The 19,553-nt window shown below is 40.5% G+C and overlaps 1 protein-coding gene across 21 annotated transcripts in view; it reads right to left on the bottom strand.

Moving 5' to 3' along the window:
- The window catches only part of neo1a (neogenin 1a), a 218,097-nt gene that overhangs the window by 43,447 nt on the left and 155,097 nt on the right, over positions 1 to 19,553 (bottom strand). For all 21 annotated transcript variants that reach the window (XM_016669961.1, XM_016669950.1, XM_016669958.1 and 18 more), the window contains 2 exons: positions 18,509 to 18,663; positions 16,912 to 17,032 (listed from right to left, as the gene is read on the bottom strand). In XM_016669961.1, coding sequence (XP_016525447.1) covers positions 16,912 to 17,032; positions 18,509 to 18,663 — 276 coding nt within the window. The remainder of the gene's footprint in view (positions 1 to 16,911; positions 17,033 to 18,508; positions 18,664 to 19,553) is intronic.

Raw genomic sequence — 19,553 nt, 5'->3', positions numbered from 1 at the left:
TGGAGCAAAAAAGGGAGTAAATAATAGCTAGGCAGAAGAAATTTTTTACACCAATAATTTTTTTTTTTAGCACAAATCCTGAAATAAGTGAGATCAGAAACGCTCCAAAGCAGAACGATAAAGAGAAATAAAACCACTCCTGGTAGCTTCCATCTTCATACACATCGTCACTTGTAGGTAACTGACACGCGCCGCCATTTTTCAGTGTCCTTCCCACAATCTGTCTTGTACATGCAACGCCTGGGATTGTTACAGTAAGGAGGTGTCAGCCTCCCGCTGCTGCTACTGAGCTCTGTTCATAGCTGATTAATGATGTCATTAGTCTCTGTGCCAGAGGTAATGAATTACTGGCATTAAGTCTTAACGAGGAAGGTTACTCTGGATCCGCATGCCGAATCTGGTGTACACAAAAGCAGTTGGGACAAAGACGCGGGCTCATCTTAATATTCAATGCGAGTAAAAGCAAAACTAAAAATGAATAACTTGAGTCATTTAAAAAGAGGTCTGACTGGAACCACGGTTGCTAGCTTCTTGAAAGAAAGAAGCTAGCAATCCTCTTGTTCCACTAGGGAGCTCTGCAATATAGCTGAAGTGACTTGACGGAAAACAGGAAGTTGGTTAACGCCTATCGGTCGTCCGACGCTTAGACATTTGGTTAAAAGAGCTAGCAGGCTAACCTAAACATTACATTCCTTCTTACTTACGTTCTTTAGCATTACCCAATGTGGTGAAGTGATTTTGAATGTTGTAACCTGTTGAGAAAGGCGCTTTGTCCTGGAGATAAGTGTGTTAGCGGATTACCTTTAAGCTAGCAAAAATGCTAGTGATTTTTACAGGCTGTTTTGTGCTCTAGCAGCTAATTAGCACAATGCTAGCTCTTGTTTATCGCACAGTTTGATGTGTTATATGCAGTAAGATATTCAAGGGGTAAACTATGTGCTTTATAATTAATGTTAGTTAAAACAAGTATAAGTTTGGTGACATTATATGCTCATAAGGTTTACTTTAAAGGTGTAAATCTGTAATTTAAGTTTATTTTGATTTTTGAGTATTGCTCCTCCCATGACCAGGTTCCAGATAAGAGGATGATGACGAGTATAAGTCAGAATAAAAACTATCTGGTTTGTATTATGTTTTTCAGTTATTATAATGCCAAGTAGGAAACAATTAATCGATTTTACAAGCAAGAGAATCACAGGGTATTTTTCCCCGTTCCTCTTTGGCTTCTGGTAGTGTAGCTTTTGTACACCTGTAATAAATTTAGAACCTGGTACAGACCAGATCACTTGTATTATGACCAGATCCATAAAATCTGTTAACCGAACAATAGCCCTCTCAAACCATAACCGAATCTGTCAGAATCAAACACAAGACTGTAACTACGAAAGTGTCTCCAGAGAGGATTCAGCGGGCCGTGCCAGGCTCTTGCTAAATGGGTTTCTCCTCAGGACTGATTTTCTTGTCTAAATGTGGTTCCGGTAATGATGATGGCGTCAGAGACAGATGTAGCACAATGCTAATGGTCCATTACTGCATCAGTACTTTTATCTTCCAGAGAAAAGAGGCCTGAACGGAGCGAAAGAAAGCGTGTAGCACTTTCAAAAGGCCCGGTCCTCTGCAGAGAGCCGGCACAAAGAAGACGGTCAATTAAAACCATCAGCCTGCCATCACATTCGCCTCACTCCCCCTACATTAGCTGCCTGCATTTCCACTGGAACATTCAGAAAAGGCATAAAAAAGCTAAATAAATCATGCAAGAATGTCAAGACTTTGTCATATTCCATGCAAACATGCGATAATTGTGTGATGACAAGGCTAAATTGAGCTCACAAGTAATTACAGGGAAATCCTGGATTTTATCTTACTAAAAAAAAAAAAACAACAATAATACACAAGCTAAAAAAAGACGTTCCTTTATCAGAATGTAAATGAATCATAAACAAGAACTGAGCGTTTTTCTTACAACTTCACAAGAATGCGTGGGAGGAAATTGTTGGTTTATTACTGCAACCACTGCTGACAATTATGGTTCTATATATGTTTTTTCTTCCTCAGCCATCTTGTTTATCTCTGCTCTGTAAAGGTAAGATTGGAAAGACGTGGCAGCCTGACAGTTCGTGACATGAGAGCAGCTCCTTAATGCACCGACAAAGTCAGAAAGTGAAGAAAAATGTGTCGAGCAATGCCAAAATGAGAGGTGAGGAGAGAAATGAAGGGAAGTCAAAAAAATAAAAACATCACAGAATGCGCTTTCTTTTACGCCAGGATCTTTCCTTTGCTGTGTCAAAAATATTTTGAAGCTAGTTTTTGCTTTATGACCTAAAGAGCATTACAAGAGAAACGAAAAATGTGACACAAGCTCCGACAAAGGCTGAAATAATCAACTATGGCTCCCACCGAAGACTCCTCTACTGTATGGGACTACAGGACTAACGAAGGCCTTATTCAGACATCTAATCAGTGGCAAAAAAAAAAGAAAAAAAAAAAGGAACTGACGGATAACCAGCATCAGATTGCTGAAAGGTGGAGGCATTTCAGAGGCTGCACACATTCCCTGTTGCTGTGATAATCACAAACAGCCGAGATTAAAGAGCGACTCGAGTCTCACAAAAGCTTAAACTGACAAGGTGCGATGAATCGCTGACATGATCCTCAAAGAAAAAAAAAAAGCATTCTTGTGTCATACTGACTCGACAGAAATATCAGACGGCATTGTCTGGGCATCATGCTCCGAGGCATATTTGATAAAAAAAAAAAAAGTAGAATTCCTACACATTTTTATAACCCAATTCCATGTCTTTTTAAGAGTACAAACAGACAAACGGATGCACAGATGGATGGACAGAGTACATTATACTGTCACAATCTGAAACAACACAAAGTATGCAGGCCAAAATAAATAAAAAATAACACCAAATGTTCTACTAAAAGCCTTGGAGTGGATCCCAGATGTTTTTATTTCTCATGTGGCCCCAGAGACCAAATGTAACATGAGGGGCCCCATCTGATAGAGCTGTGAGGCTCCTGGATGCCATGTGGGGAAGCTGAAGCTGCACATGAGACGATTTTACTTTAATAAAGCTGTTTATCAAACGACCAAACCCCACGGGCCAGCTCAATGTTTTGGTTTGTTAGCGAAGAGAGTTTAGCTTTTTGCTGTCCTGCAGCAAATTCTTCTTAGATAGCACAGTTTATTCAATTTTGCATTTACGTAACTTCAATTTCTGATCCAGAAGCGACTCTTTCTGGGAAAGGGGCTCTTTCTGGGAAAGAGTCGCTTCTTTTGTATTTTGTATGTTTGTATTTACTCCTGGAGATATGTACTCTCTAGTAAAACTATAAAGTGGGTAGCTGGAGATGTGAAAATGGAAACCATACATTAGACATCACACTGCAACACAGAATGAACCAAGACTTCACAAATTAAAGAACACTGCAGGGCCTACAGCTACAGGAGCTAGCAAAAACAGACTATATCTGCAGGCAGAGTGTTGGTGGTATATATTCTAAGTGCAAATACAAAGATGGATATGACTATAATTATTCCTCAACTTATCCATTAGGTTAATTTAACAATAAATTCAGTAGGGAGTTCCACAGGGAACTATTTTGGGTCCTTTTCTTTTTAGCCTGTAAAAAGAAAAGGCTAAAGGCTTCGTGTGTCTGTCCCAGTTTTTGTAGTTTATATGCTGATAACATAATACTCTATATGTTTTGTGAAACTCAGCAGCACAATGATGCTGCAGAAAAGCTGACCTGAAGATAACATAAAACATAGATAAATAAGTCAACACCAGCCTCCATTTTGTAACTAAAGTGTACACTGAAATGCTTGAGTTACTGAAACTTTAAAAGCCGCACACATAACAAATTAACTGCGCTTATGTCTAGCTATAAATATTTAGTTTCAATACACATTTTTCGTGTTCATTTTGAATTGTAAAAATATATAATGGGCAAAAATTATTTTTCTAATTAGTTTTCATTTAAATTTTTTACAAAGAAACGATTAAAGGACAAAATGAGTTAGCCAGCTAGCTAGCTCAGTTGGCTCACTTTAGCTCAGCTAGCTCATTTTGTCCCCAAGTCAGTGGGTTATATACATTTATATGCATATATATTGGTGAGTTCATCCTAGATAGCTACCTAGCTAGCTAGCTTCCTTCATTCATAATTCAATAATGAAATAGTTAGGTGTTAGAAACTAAAGATTTTGTGTAAAATAAAGCAAAGCAGAGCTTGAAAAATCTTCCTCAGCCATCACTTATTGATGTGGAATGAGATTTATGACTGCATGTCTTCAATGGTCTCTAGATATGTAATATGCAAATAATTCACTTTGGTGACTTGTCTATCCACCGAGACGAGGAAAGCCCAGAGGATCGACACATGGACAAACAAACGCCCCGTTTGGAAGCGAGGACTATAATTGAAAGGGGCCGGGTGCATCAATAATTAATCATCCTCTGTGTGTACATACATCATCCTTTCAACATCAAACACGTGTACCCCCCCTTGATCCTTGAGCCACTGGTGAGTTCATCTGGGCCCGATTGCCTTGTTCTGTTCAACGCCTTGCTGCTCGCGCCGACTCCACATGCAAATTAAGACGCAGCGTAATTTTCCCCGTTGCCTGTGTCCGCTCCCCCCACCGCTGCCCCCATCCCAGTCCCCAGACTTCAAATATGGAATCATACGCATCACGTGCTGCACATCCTCACTCAGAGAACAGGAATGAGGCCTCTTGGGCTCACCTTTCAAGCACATCAGGGGAAAAAACAAAACAAAACAAAAAAAAGCCCCCCAGAAACTCTCCACATCTCCGGAGCCGTTAACGGCCAATGGCCAGCGCTGGAAACGAGGTCTCTGTCTGCTCTGCCTCCAGCCTTTGTATCTTATTACCTTGGAGGTACACAAACACAATTCAACCTTTCTGAGGGGAACAGCGCAAGCCTGGAATAAAGTAATTGATTTCCCAGAAAGCTATGTGTAGCAGTGTGTGTGCACATGCATGTGTATGTATGGCGGCAACAATTCATGTATAAAGTGAGTGGAGCTGAACAATGTTGAAAAGGCCTGAAAAGGTCAAACAGGATGTTTGCAGAAGTGAGAGCAGTTGTAACTCTCCTCTTTGAAGATCCTCTAACAAACACTCTCGCTAATCAGACTCCCGCCATTAAAAGCGACCTCCCCGCGTCGGGAACCTCCTGACGAGCGGCGACTGCACAGCGCGCGCATTCAAGCTGGGGTGCCCCGCGTCCCGCTGCGATCCTCCTCCCTGTTCCACTTTCGGCTTATGGAAAGTGGGAGGCTCGGCGCAGAGAGGGAGTGCTGGGGCGATAGCAGGGGGAAAATAAAAAGCTGCAGCTCCGGAGGTGCCGCTCGCAGAGGTCAGCTAGCCCGCAGCTAGGGGAAGGGCGTGAAGGGAAAGTGATGTTTTTGTGCCATTTGCTACTTCCAATTACTGCACCCAGAGGACTGTCCTCGTCCAGAAATATCACACCGGCACTCCCAGATGAGCCGGTGTTAAAAGGTGGACTGGGTTGTATAGAAAAATAAAGGCAGGCTGCTCCTGCACGTATGTAAACAGTGGAGCCTCAAATGGGGTTCTCATAACTAGAACGGCCTTCATAAAATACTAGAAAAAAACAAAAAAACAATTAAAATCAGAGCGGACTCAGTTAATAAAGGTATTAGCTCTCCTCTCTGTTGCTGCTGCTGTCTTTGCTTTGTATCAAACCCTTAGGTTTTTACAATAGCTGAATTTTCATTACAATTGAGCGCAAATCTTTGACTATATTGTGCTAATGCCAAGCCCCCTCGCTAAAAAAAACAACACAATTTTGAAAGTGCGGTGTTTCCATTACATACAAAACAGTTGCAACTCCCCTACCCAAAACAAAATTAAATTAAAATTCCTTGCTCACGTGCCATGTCATTAAATATCCATGTGGTGACGGATGTAAGCAGCTACATTAAATATAATCATAAGTCAGACATGACCCTCATCATCTATCAACCATCAGAGGAGACTTTGGCATCTTATTCAGGTGATGGAGCAACAAGCCCCTTATACTCGGGACCAGCTTCGTATGCGTAAGTTACAGTGTTACAGTGTCAAAAAAACAAACAAACTGAAAATCACAAAGGAGACTACTTCCTGTCGTCTTCGTTGTGGTTTTCGGCAGTAGTAACTTTTGGCTGTTGATCAAGAGTTGTGTGATGCAAAAAAGTGTTTCCATTGCAGTTCAGTGAAGTGCATCTACTTCAATACGATTGAGAAACCACCTCATCCCAGCACAGAAACCATTTATCAAAAAACATATGTCTTTTCGAAATTGCCAGGTTTCCATTAAGCAAATTTATTTTCATAGTTTGTATTTCATGGTTAATGGGAACACAGCTAATCACACTTCTTCCTGAATCCCATGTGTGCCTCTACAGTTCATGGAGTTTCCGGCGACCTCCATAGGCGTCTCTGAGGGGTGGAACAAAAGTCGACTCATCATCTTTCATTAGTGCAAAACGTCTAAACCTGACAATATCCCCATATTTTTTCAATGTTGGCAGTACTAACCATTTTTGGTGAGCGCAACTGATACTGATATTCAGTTTTTAATCAGTGTTCTCGTATTGCATTTTCTGGAGGTGAGAGTAAGTCCTCTGGCTCCACTTTATCAACTTACACTGACTGGTAATGAGAGACTCTTTCTCCCTTCGAGGCTTCCCATCCTTCTTCTCGATTAATCACTTTTGTAGTTCATCATCATCACATCTACTGAAATAATTAATTTTGGGAGTTACAGCTATGAGAAAGAGACCCAGAATAACTGGCTACCCCCAAACTAAGAGCGAAGCGCCTTTGAAATAAGTTGAGGAATTTGTTTTGGCGCAGTCACAAGAAAATGTTAAGAGCCCAAATATCCCAAAGTTTCTCATTAATCTGTGTTTACGTCCATATAGAATAAAGCATCTCTGCCTCATTGCATTATCCACATAGTCAAACTTCCCATTATGCTGCAGTTCTGAGGATGTCGTATTGTGTAACTAAATCCCAGGAAGCAGCAGGGGAGTTTGCAGCTTGGGGAGAAAAAAAGATTATTGTTTAAAAGAAAAGAAAGCTATTGAGAGAGAATATTTAAAGAATTCCCCTCCTATTACTTTCCAAATATATTTCTTTCATCTTTATTGAGAACGTAGCGATGAAACATAAAGATGAGACGGATCTTCACCCGACTTTCTGCAATCCGATTTCAGCTACCTCTGATAAAGGTACAACCGCTGCAAAGCTGGATTATTGAGCATGAATCCCATACTTGGTGGTGTGTGATTGGTCCTTAAATGGGAGAAGAACTTAAAAATAAGAAAATCCATAAAAATATGTCCTCTTCTACATTTTTAAAAGCCTTAAATGAGATCCCATCACCGGTACATTGCAAATATGCACCAGCGCAACACAATTTATTGTAATGCAAGGCAAATATTATGGGGTAATTGCTACAAGAAAATTCTTCTTATTTCATAATATCTGCTGCAATGCATCTCACCTCAGCATGCCAAATGCTTAAAGCGGCTGTGTACCAAAGGTATTAGCCTCATCTTCCACCAAATATTTGGCAACATGAATGATGAAGCTCAGTTGATCATTCAGCATATATATTTTTGCACACACATGCAGTACATAACAAAAACTCCATGCACATAACAGGAAGTGATGTCAAAACTTTAGCATTTCTACCATGTGACCACCATTTCATGCAGCTATCAACCTCTATAAGTCAAATATGACTGACTGAACAGACCAAAAAGCGATAAAAAATTGCAACTGATGTACTTGTGTGTTCCTGTCTGAAGTTTTGAATCAAATGTTAGAAATGTATCATATTTGTGGGGTAACTTGCATGCGTAACATGTGATTTCCAGCAGTCCCCATCCCACGTTGTTTAACTGTTGATTTCCACTTGACTGCCTGCTGTTCAGGCCACACTTCCAACGCCAGCGGAAAACACGGTGCTGACACATTCACAGGCTCACAATGTCGCGCGGCGGCTCCTGCTGGCCTGGTTTTGACCCTGCTAGCAGATGATGAAGCACACCGTATTCCCTGAAGAGCGCCTGAGCTTTTATTCCATGCCGAGTCTGGCAGGAGGGCGGGGTCTTTTAGCAGCCCATTCTCACTTCTTGATTTGAACTGGGAATAAGGATGGTGCTCTCCAGTAGTAGAAAGAAAGGGGGGGGGGAAAAATCCATCCTCTGCGACTAGTCAGTCACAAATCTACTCTTTTTCTCACTTCTTAGCCTGCTGAAATAGAAACTATTGTTTCTTTGTTGTTTAATCGTGATCCAGTTACATTTTATATGATATGATTTTTTTTTCCTCAAAACTAGCAGGTGGGATGGTACGTTGACAGCAGAACAGTGACATAAGAGAATATCTTTGAAAAGTCTCTTGTCGTATTTCAACTTCTCCTACACGTCATGATGTCTGTTTCAAGAACAGAAAAAAGGAGAATATGAAGCGCAAGCATCAAGACATGCTTGTACACAAAACCCTCCTTGGCTGCATTGTTGCAAGTGTTCACTGCGGAATATCTAGGCAAGTAGGCAGCATCTCTTGTGTAAAGTTAAAAACTAAATTGCTGGTGCTTGAGTCAAAAACAATGGATTCTTAATATTTGATTACATGCTCACGGTACAAATTTGCTGCATATATCAGATGGGGCTAAATTAATAAGTAATGCCCCATAAGGCCGAGATAACTATAGGAGTTTTGATTCCTTTGTCTTTTTGATGCTCGCTGTGTTGAAAGAATCGCCTCCGGCTATCGGGTCTTTCCAGTCTGTGTTTATTCTGCACTCTGAGTATTTGAGTAAGTTGTTTCTGAGGAAACACAGTCACATAAGTGTGTAATAAATCACATCATGATTATCTGGCTAATAAATCTGTTTGATCGTTGCCGTTTTTTTAGATTATGGTTCTATACGAAGCTGCCTCGGTTCCTTGTTTCAACACATTATTTAACCATTGGCTGAGCTAGTGCTTAAACTTTGATCAACTCCAGCGTTTAAGAACATTTCCCCATAGCATCACGCCCATTTAGACAAGCTTTACCTACTGGGAACAAAAAATGTTTATTGCAATATTTACTGGTACTGTTGTGATGACAATAAAAATGATGAATAAAAACTATTTACTACTTATTTTTTTGGTAACTGTTTGACTGCGACTGCATGGCGCAGCGTTCAGAGCGCCACAAGCACAAGCACTGCACTTGAAAATCATTCCCATTTGAAACAGGGCGCTACCTATTTAAATAAGTGAGAGTTTAATCACTAATCTGCACAGAGTAACTGCATTTTAAAATTTACTGGTATTTATTGTTGCTCTTGAGGAAGAAATATTGAAGAAAATTGTAAAACTAAGATTTCCAATAATGCTGGCAGATTTGTTTTATAATTAGAATCATTATTTGAAATTTATTTCAACAACAAAAAAAAAACTAAATTCTTATAAGAATTTTTTCATGATAAATGATCAATGTCCACCCACATTGGAAACATGGCTTCACATTTACTCAATGATCACTTTAGTACAATAAGGAGTTCATGATGGTTTATAAAACAAAAGCATCGGCCCCCCACCACTGTGCTGACCATGGTAACTGCAACTTTGGCTGAATGCTCTGCTGTAGGCGTCTGGAAATTGTGTAGATGAACAAAAAGTAACTTTGTGAAAAGAAGCACAGCCTTCATATCTTCTTCTGTGTTGGTAGTTTCTTTTTGTGTAAACAAGGACAATTCTAGAAACAATTTTGTGTTTACCCAGAACCTTGAACGGCAGAGTAAAAAGAAGGTTTTGGCTGAAGATGGCGCCTTTGGACGTTCTAAATTATTTTTAAGTATTACACTAATTATAAAATACCTTCTGGGACGTTTCCCCTCCCCCCACAGCATATCTATCGTCTCGAATGTTAACGCCTTTAAATTGCCTTAAAACTCTTCAAAGATTGATGAGAACTAACAATTGCGTTTCTAAGTATTTGATGATGTTCCAACATTTCAAATTTATTTTAATAGCAAAAACTAACTGCAACCTACCATCAGTTTTACTTTTTTTTTTAAAAAAGCATCCAGTTTTTGGGGTTGTTTTTTTGTTTTGTTTTTTTTAAAAAGATATTTCTAATTAATGTTAGATTATCTTATATGAAGCATCAACACAGACGCACATTTTGTTTGTGACTACAATGGGAAAGAACCAGAGCATTTTATCTCATGTCCTTTTTCATATGGCGACTGTAGCAAAGCAGCTTCAGGCAAAGTTGACGAATGATTAAATGTGCCATGCATTAGCTTACAACCACAGCGCATGTGGGCTTCACTTAGAAGTGGTGCGCCTTTCCATGTACCACATCAAAGCAAACAACATCTAATGATTTAGATGTTGTTTGGTTGCTAAAAATGCTTATACTCACAGAAAAATCTACACTAAAGTTGCTGATTTTATAAAGTAATCAAGTAACACTGTGTTTAATCCTCAGCATCTCAAAGCAGAGCTTCAGATTGTAAAGACACACAGGAATCTGGAGTTTAAAGCAGGAAACTTTGGTGGAGATGACATGTTAGCATTTGCTGCAATAAATGTTCATAGTGGGGGAAACTAATTGTGGCAGAGAGTGATGAAAGGGTAAAACAAGGAAATAAAGTAGTGCTTTAGGTAGAGCGAGAAATGAAAGGTGGAACGGATCAAAGGCAGCAGGACCACGTGTCTGAGGAAAATAAAAAAAGCTCCATAAGATGCATTTGCATCAGAAATATGTCATCTTGACACCTGAATCAGGGTGAAAAATTCCTGCTGCACAGCCTCGAGTCGCAAACATGTTTTTTTAAAAAAAAAGGATTTCTTTAATTCATTTGACTCTACGAATTTCAACAGCATCAGCTGAAACACGCAGGAAGAGCAAGAAGATCCGACCGTATGAGTGGGCGAGTGCAGGTCCAACTTCCTGTACATCACCGCACTCCCATCGTTTTACATGCCACATCTTGTATTCACGTGAGCCGTGGAAACGGCTACGAAAACGAAGAAAAGATGCAGGGAGTTTCACACTTTAGCGAATGGAAGGAATAAAAGAAAAAAGTAATGGTATCGAGATGCAAATGGATGTACATCGTGAATTTATGCTGGAGAATAATAGCAGAGCAAAACCTCTTTTCTTTCTAAATGCAAATTTGCCCCATGTTTTCTGAAATATGTTAACACATTTATGGTCATAAATGTTTATACTAACACTTTTTGAGCTCATAAGCTTCTGTGCAGACTTGATTTTTTCTTCTTTGTTTTATTATACATTTGGATGTACAAGAAGAGAGAAATGTTCTGAATCAAATCAAAACATGTAAGAAAATACATTCCCTCTGAATAGAAATCCAACTTTTCCAAATGAACCAGTCCTAGCCTTTCTGTATTCTTTGTAGAAAAAGTAAAAAATAAAAACGTTTTAAAAAATGCTGCTTGTCTCCTTAAAGCAGTAATTGCAGCCTACTTGATTTGGTTTGCATGTATAAATGCATCCCATGTGCCTGGAAAATGCCTTGCTGTTCCTGCATGCCATCTGCAAATGACATGTGACGATAATCCCTTAAATAGCAATACTCTCTGCAGCTGACCAACTTCCATCAGGATTGTTGTGACGATAAGGCCTCCACGAGGACAGCGCATATCAAACATGAGCGCGACGCCCATTAGAGGTTGTATTTATAGCATGGTGAGGAAAAAAAGATGGGCAGAGGTGTTATGGAAGAGAAAAAGCCAAGCACCTCGAGTGATTCCATTATGGCACGAACTAATCCTCAGACTGTGACTTTTTAAACTCGAAAAGACCTTTTTTTCTATACTTATTTATCATTCAGATGAATTAAATTCTTACTCAAGCCACAAAATTACACCAGTCTGTTTTTAAAAAAACAATACCACCTGCACTTACAAAACACAAGGTCTTTCATTTTCTTTCTTTGGGTTTTGACTAATCCAAAGTGAGTTATAATCATGTTAATGCTGAATATTTACTATATCGGCCTGTTAGTGGTAGGAATCACCAACTAAAATGTTAGTAAAGCCATAAACATTGGCTAAACTAATGCTAAAGCCCTATAGCAGCATAGAATTTAGCTAAAGCGCTAAATTCAAACATATTGAAAATCCTCATGTATCACAAGGAGAACGTTATAACGTCTCTCAAAACAATTGGACTTTTGTTCATACAAGTGTTGTTTGTTGTATATTCCCACTTCCTCAATAAAGGGAGAGAAAACGTTAGAAGAGGAAACAGATCTGCTGCGTAAACAATCTTCACCCACTTCAAAATAACAATATAAATGTCTAACTACATGAAACTTTTAAAAGTCAATAACAAAAACTTCAACACATTTCTAGCTTCATTCAGCTGAAAGATTATAAAAACTGCCAAGTAAATTACCACTCTAGAATTTATCTGAAGACATTAGGAGGAGCTAAGTGCTTTTAAATTTAGCAAAAAAGCTAAATCGCTCCAAAAAGCTACGTTGCTAGCTCATTAGCAGGTTAGCAGATTTGTGGCATGTAATGTGTAACAAACAGTACAAACTGTAAGCAGCCTAAGCTCTCTGCCGTACACAAGAAGACTGTTGCAGAGCACGTATCACTATAAATAACATCCAGATTGGTACACATACGCTAACAGCTGACCTTTTCTTTTCCACTGCAAACACCCACAAGTGGGATTCATCACCTGATCCACATTTAACTGCAGCTGGCGGTGTCAAGAGGCAAAGATTATGGCACTAATGAATATTAGCCGACTCGCAGACGCTGGGTATTTAGATGCAGCCCACGCCCATCGATTTCCCTGCAGGGGGTGAAGACGACTTTATCTCAGCGGCGAGTCGACCGGCTTATCTTAGCCGACGGTGAGGCAGCCAGACGCGCGGGTTGTTTGCCCGGCCCCGTTTTGGAAAGATTCAAGCCCGGCAGGTGCGAGCAGGACACCTGACTGCAGCCACAGAGAGTTGGTGAAGTGGACAAAGACGTCCAGCTGTGACGGGGGGGGGAGGTGTCCATGTAAGGAGATGATATCAAACAGAGCGCAATTAATACAAAGCCCAGTGCGCTGGATTATTGCTGGGAGCAGGTGGCTGTGAAAGGAAGGAAGAGTGAATAGTGTGAGGAAGGGTGACAGATGGCTTCAGGACTGTATGCTTTCATAGTCAAAATGAACAGAAGAGATGTCAACAGAGACTTTGATGGAGAGAAATATGATTGCTACTGCACTTGATTTGTGGAAAAATAACCTCAAATCCAATTAATTTTGTTTGGTGTTCATTCAGGAAGTAAATAGTTCTGCTTTGAGTGCGTCAGTACAGAGACAAGAAGGTTGTTTCCAAATAACAGAGTTGTTTGCATTTCTCTATACCACTCCATTACAGCTCTTGTTGTATGTTTAGAGTTACTGTCCTACAAGGTGAACCTCTGCGCCCGTCTCAGGTCTGTTACATACTCTAATAGACTTTCTACCCCGTATTTACCTCCATCTATCTTCCTTTTCCTGTTGGGGATGCTTTTCTTCAGTAAGACAAGAATCCTGGAAGTATACCATTACACTCAGCGCTTTAGATACATACCAGAAAGGTCAACTTTGGTCTCATTTGACTGCAGGATGTTCTTCCACATGTTTCTGGGTCGACCGGATGTTTCATGAAAACTCTTTTTACCATAAGGTTTGAAGATTAAAAAATGGGTTGGACCCTTTTAATAGTCTGCTAAATTGGTTTGGATTTTACTCTCTATATATGATGGAACAATACATACCAGGCATTAGGGGTTCCTCATGGCTCCCTTCTCAGGCCACTTTTGTTCAATATACTGTAAGTTCAGGTGGACAACTGCTTCTTTGTAAGTTTGCAGTTGTACCATATTTTTTCATTAGAAGAGAATGACGATGCCTGATCAGTGAAATGTTCAGAGCTCAGGGTGATGTTTTGCAACCCATATGCTTTAATATTCTCCTTGAACTCGGTCCTCGGTCTTCATGACGATGCGTCTCTAACAAACCTCTGAGGCCCTGGGATTAAATCAAACACAGGCAAACTCTATTAAATAAAGGACTTCTGGTTTACTTGGAGGGCTCTGAATACAAGTTCATGTCCCACTTGTTTCCATCCACTTCATAAAATTCCCCACCTTGCATTGGTCAATTGAGTGAAATCCCAACAAAGTTAATTGAAGTTTGCGGTTTTAAAGGGAGAAAAAAGTTAGAAAACTGAATTAAAATCATCCCAAACCTTCATTTTGTCAAAATCTTCAATCAGTTTCTGACGACTACTGGGCAGTAAACTGATGAAAACATTAGGGAGGTTCAGGTACAGGCGGGCGAGATTTACTCCGACGCAGCGGTAAACACTCACAGAAGCAAGAAAGGCAAAGATTCTCTGTGATTTCTTTGTGGATTAAGAAGAGATTAATTACTTCAAAGCTTTGCTGAAGGCAGATCTCCATGTACAAGGCCAGCTGCCTTTGTAATTCATCCCATTTATCTACAACTCAAACAAAAAGGAGAGGGAGCCAAAAAAAAAAAAGACTTGGGGCCATGTAAAGTAGCCTGACTCTTATCAATAGCGTCAAACACAAATACACAGTGAGCTGCGGGTCATCATTATTTCTGACTTAATGTTTTCCAATCAGTGGGGACGGCACAGCCAGGGGTGGCACCAGTCGCTCATTCATTTACCACCTGCTTCAAGTGGAGCCGGGCCGGGCCGGGCCGGGGTCATGCTTGATTAAACTTCGTCACTGAACTCGACAGGATACGACAGAGACAATAAAACTGATTCCTGCTTGATAAGTGTTGCTTTGTCTTAATTACATTTATCACTATTATATATTCCAGCTCATATTCTGTGATTCATAGAAGTGTGTTTCACTTAAATTCAAGTTGTTTTTCTGTTTTTCTCCTGCCGTCGCCGTTAATGGAATGAAAAATATCTTCAAAAAAAAAAAAGATTAATGTGTTTTCTTTTGTTTAGCTTTTTTTAATTTCCCTCTCTTGTATCTGATCTTTATCTCCAGTCCTTGCCCTCCTTTAGTTTCACTCTGAAGCTCCTGGAAATTGAAATTAATCTTTTGCTTTTAATGTGCCGTGTTTAAGCTGCAGCCGGAAAGTTACAGTCACTTTAAAAAGCAGAAAGTTCTTTATAAGACAGGGATTGAAGTGGGTTGGACCTTTTAGTAGTCTGCTGAATTGGTTTGGATTTTGCTATATATGTTGGAAGGAAGACTGCTTTTATTCAACATACTGTACCTTTCCTGCCCTAGATAAGATAGTAGAGCATAACAGATACCATCTCCTAGCACATACTGAAAACATACCGCTTCATAAATCTAGGCTACCATAATATCTGATACATTTGCTGTATGTAATTGTCCATACTGTGAATAAGCAGAAGTGTCAGCATGTCCTCCAGCTTACTGCAGATAATAAAGACGTAACTATTTCTGATCCCAAGCATTAATGGTCAGGGATCAACAATCAAGACCCAATGAGGTTAAGAATCAAACAGCATCTCAGGTAACCTCGGTGCAATCATGGGCTCAGACCAAATGTTTTGCAACCACATAATCTCTAATAATGAATAAGCTCACTAATATCTTAAGATCTTGTCAAAATTTATGTTTTTCAATCAAAATAATACACAGAAAAACAATATGTGCTCATCAAATGCTCATCCTAAACAATGCTAGGACATCGTTTGCTGTTTTGTCGAAAGCCGACGCCTGTTTCTATCTACTTTGAGAACCAAGCATGCGTCACCAACAGGCGGTATGACACAACATGGAAAAAGAGCGTAGAAGCAAGATGGCGGATGGCTTGTGCGCCTCGTGCTTGCCACCATGCTGACTGTTGCATTATCTTCAGTTTTACCACGGAGTGACTTCACAGTTTGTTGAAGGATCAGGAATCCACTGTGTCTGACTGGAATCAGATTTGGTGTTTGGGAAGATTGTTCTTTCAGTATAAACACGCGACACTAGTTCACAATAATGTTCAAGAACCGAAATGGACTCTGGACCGCGTTGGTGGAAAAGCTTCATTAGTGTTTTCCAGAAATAAGCAAAGGGAGATTCTACAGTCAGCACTGGAACTGCAGAAAGATTTTGTTGCTTCTTTCTTACACTTTATAATTATTCTCCTGATGTATTTCCTCCATCATTTTATTTTATCGAGCAACATCTTCTTGTTAAAAGAACATCTGAAAATCCACCGTCTCGGGATTTTTTTGGGTTCAAGTGTCACAAACATTTCTGTAACCCTGGATGTAGAACGGACTGTGTGCAAGAAGAACATCCTTTAGTTCGGTTCTGTTTTTAGACTCGCCTCTGTTTTAACAGGACCTTAAGGTTTCCTATCATTGTTGTTGTTTTCCATCTCGACAGATGTGCAGAGTCTCAACAATCAATTACCGCACCTTTAAAAGAGGCGACGCAGCACAGCGAGCTGACCGCTCGGCCTTTCATGTCTGAAAGGTTTCGGAAAGAGAACGTCTGTCGTCTTCCTCCAAAAACAGCCGACTGCCCTTTCTGTGTTTTGTTTGGGATTGTGTTAAGCATTTTCACAAAGATGTAAAGCATTAAGCAGTCTCCTCTCCCTGGGTGAAAACTCAGGTGTAACAAGCAAAGAGATAATCACTGCTGATATTCATCCTGCCTGCATTTCTAAATAACCTTGTGCAGCTGTGCGAAAACCCGATCAGATTCTGGCTGTGATATTGATTACATTGTAGCAATTTTGCAGCTTTGTCATCTTCCCAAGGAGGAGTTGATTCATCTTTCCCGAGCTAACAAATGTGATTTGCACACTATTTGTCTCAGTGTGTGGCGTACCGTGATCTAAGATGATGAGCTGCGCGCTCGACTGGATGTTGCCGGCATCGTTTTCTGCCAGGCACTGGTAGAAACCTTCGTCAGACTTGACCAGACCCAGAACCTGCAGGTTGTGCTCCTTCTGCAGAGTAAAGGATGAGGGCAAGAGAGATAGAAATAAAAGAGTACAACTCTGTCAGATCTGTAGAACCAAGAAATTACTGAAACAAAACATCTCTGACAATGTGAAGTAGGCTGAGAGAAAGTGCCAAGGCCAAGACATACTCCGCAAGAACAGAGACGTTTGTTCACCATCTTAGAGGCGCAAGAATAAAATGACATTATTCTGTTTGTTGGTGCATTTTATTCTAGCAGATTTTTTTTCTAGTGAAATGTGAGCTTGAGGAATCTATAAAAGTTCTGCTCTTATGAGTTTGTAAAGTATGAAATGTTGTTGCTCAAGTGAGAGGTTGGGCCTACAGAAATTACTCCCAGAGTGAGTCGACAACTAATCCAGGAGGTCACAAATCAATCCAGATCAAAATCTAAGGAACTGCGGGCCTTACATGGCTCGGTCAGGGACAACGATTTCAAAGAATCTGAGCAAAATGCCATCGATAGGACAGCACCGACACCAAAAGTAGGGGTGAATCGATCGATCACCGATTGGTGCCTATTTTCTTAATTTTAGTTGACTGGCCAATTCTTACATGTGAAATTAATTTTATCCACCGATCTTATCCACCTCCGCAAACGTCTGAAAATCCATCACTGAAACCTTTTTGCTCTGCTGTGAGAGACAGCTGACCGCTAGACTTCGTCCATCGGGTCACATCCTAACAATACTCACCTCCCTGATGCTGACTTAGCAACTTTGTTGCTATACTGACACACTATGTAGTTAGTTATGAGAAAAAAGTTAAAAAAAAATCAGTATCTGTCAAAATCAGAATCTGCTTTTTAAAGATCTAAATGGAACGGTGATCAGTGCATCCCTGATCAAAGCTACTGCTGAACTAAAGGGACACAAAATACTGCTTAGTTTGCCAAAAAGGATACACAAGACTTTTTGGAAAATATTAGGATCAGGAGGCAAAATTCAAATATAGGGCAAAAGTAACAGCATTTCAGAAAAAAACATCTTACAGACAGTTAAACATGGTGGCGATAGGGTGACAGTCAGAGGTTGCTTTGGCTGCCACATGACCTTGAGTGACAAGATTTAATTGATGGAGCTCCGATTTCTGATTTCTACTGGAAAATCCTGAAAGACAATTTTCAGCGCTCAGTTTCTACTCGCGTAAACTTGGGTTATGTTTCTGAACAGCGATCCAAAGCGCACCAGCAGTTTAAGCAAAATCATAAATAAAAAACTAATTAAATGGTTTTGAAGTTGAAGCTAAATCTGATTGAAATGCTGTGGAGTGACCCTGAACAGACTGCTCATGCTTGAAAGTCTTCCAAAGAGATTCTGCCACATTCCAAAATTCCTCCACGGAAATATAAAAGATTCATTTGATGATCTGAAATATGCAACTGTGAGAAAAAGGCAAAAACGGAATAAATCTGCCAGCAAGTACTTACAGTGAGGTACTGATCAAGCACAAAGTGAACTCACAATTATCTTGAAGTAGTCGCTGGGGATGACGGCGTCTCCGTTCTTGACCCACTTAACGGTGGGGGCGGGCGAGCCCGAAACTTCGCACTCGAAAACGATGTCCATGGACTCGTGGGCGTAGATGTTGGCGGGCCGCTTCACAAACTGAGGAGGAACTGCGGAGTCCAGAAGAAAAAAAGGGGTTAATGTTTTTTTTATTTAAAAGAAAAAAAAACAAAAAAACAGGACAAACACCGCTCATCATCTTTTCGTCGTAAATTTCCGACTTCCAGTTTTTCGGCGCAGACCAGGGAAATCCAAATCAATTTCTGCGCCGTCTGCACCGGAACGCTCCACATCAAACGATCCCCATGCTTCCCCCCCTTCCTCTTTAATTACATGATCAAAACAAAAGCAAACAAGCCAAGTTAAAGGAAAAAAAAAAAGCTATCTAATTATTTCCTGCTTCGTCGGGCCAGCTGCGTCTGCTTTAGCGCGTGGATGAAAGGTTCGGTGACCTCTGCTTTTATTTATGCAGAAATGGATGAAAAATAACTGCCACTCGGCTACCAGAACAGCATGATCCGCTGTCTGAGCGGGGCACTTGCATATCTCTCCAAGACCTGGTAATGAGGGCCAGAAAGGAGATATTTGATCTGCTGGGGCGATACGGTGCCTCATCAATCTGTCCTGGAACAAGGTCAGAGGGAGCGCCGGGCCCGGGCCTCGTCCTCTCGCTGTAATTGGACTGTACGTGTTGTGGGGGAAGAAACGCGGCCGCGCTTGTGTGTGTGTGTGTGTGTGTGTGTGTGTGTGTGTGTGTGTGTGTGTGTGCGTGCGTTTTACCGCCTCTGCGCATTTCGTGATAAGCCGCGACCTCACCGACCACAATTTAAACGAGTGTTTTGTTGCCGAGTTGTGGCGTCTAACGCTTTCCCATCATCCTCCTGGGCCTCTCTGATAGAGAGTTATTAGCATCTATTTTGCGTTAATCCGCACAAGATGATTGGTTATTAGCGGCGGTGGGAGGACGAGGTCCGTTTTTTCCCCCCCTGCTTAATACAGT

Source organism: Poecilia formosa, unplaced genomic scaffold, assembly GCF_000485575.1.
Source record: "Poecilia formosa unplaced genomic scaffold, Poecilia_formosa-5.1.2 Scaffold29, whole genome shotgun sequence".
Lineage (NCBI taxonomy): Eukaryota > Metazoa > Chordata > Actinopteri > Cyprinodontiformes > Poeciliidae > Poecilia > Poecilia formosa.
This window is presented reverse-complemented; position numbering and strand designations above follow the sequence as displayed.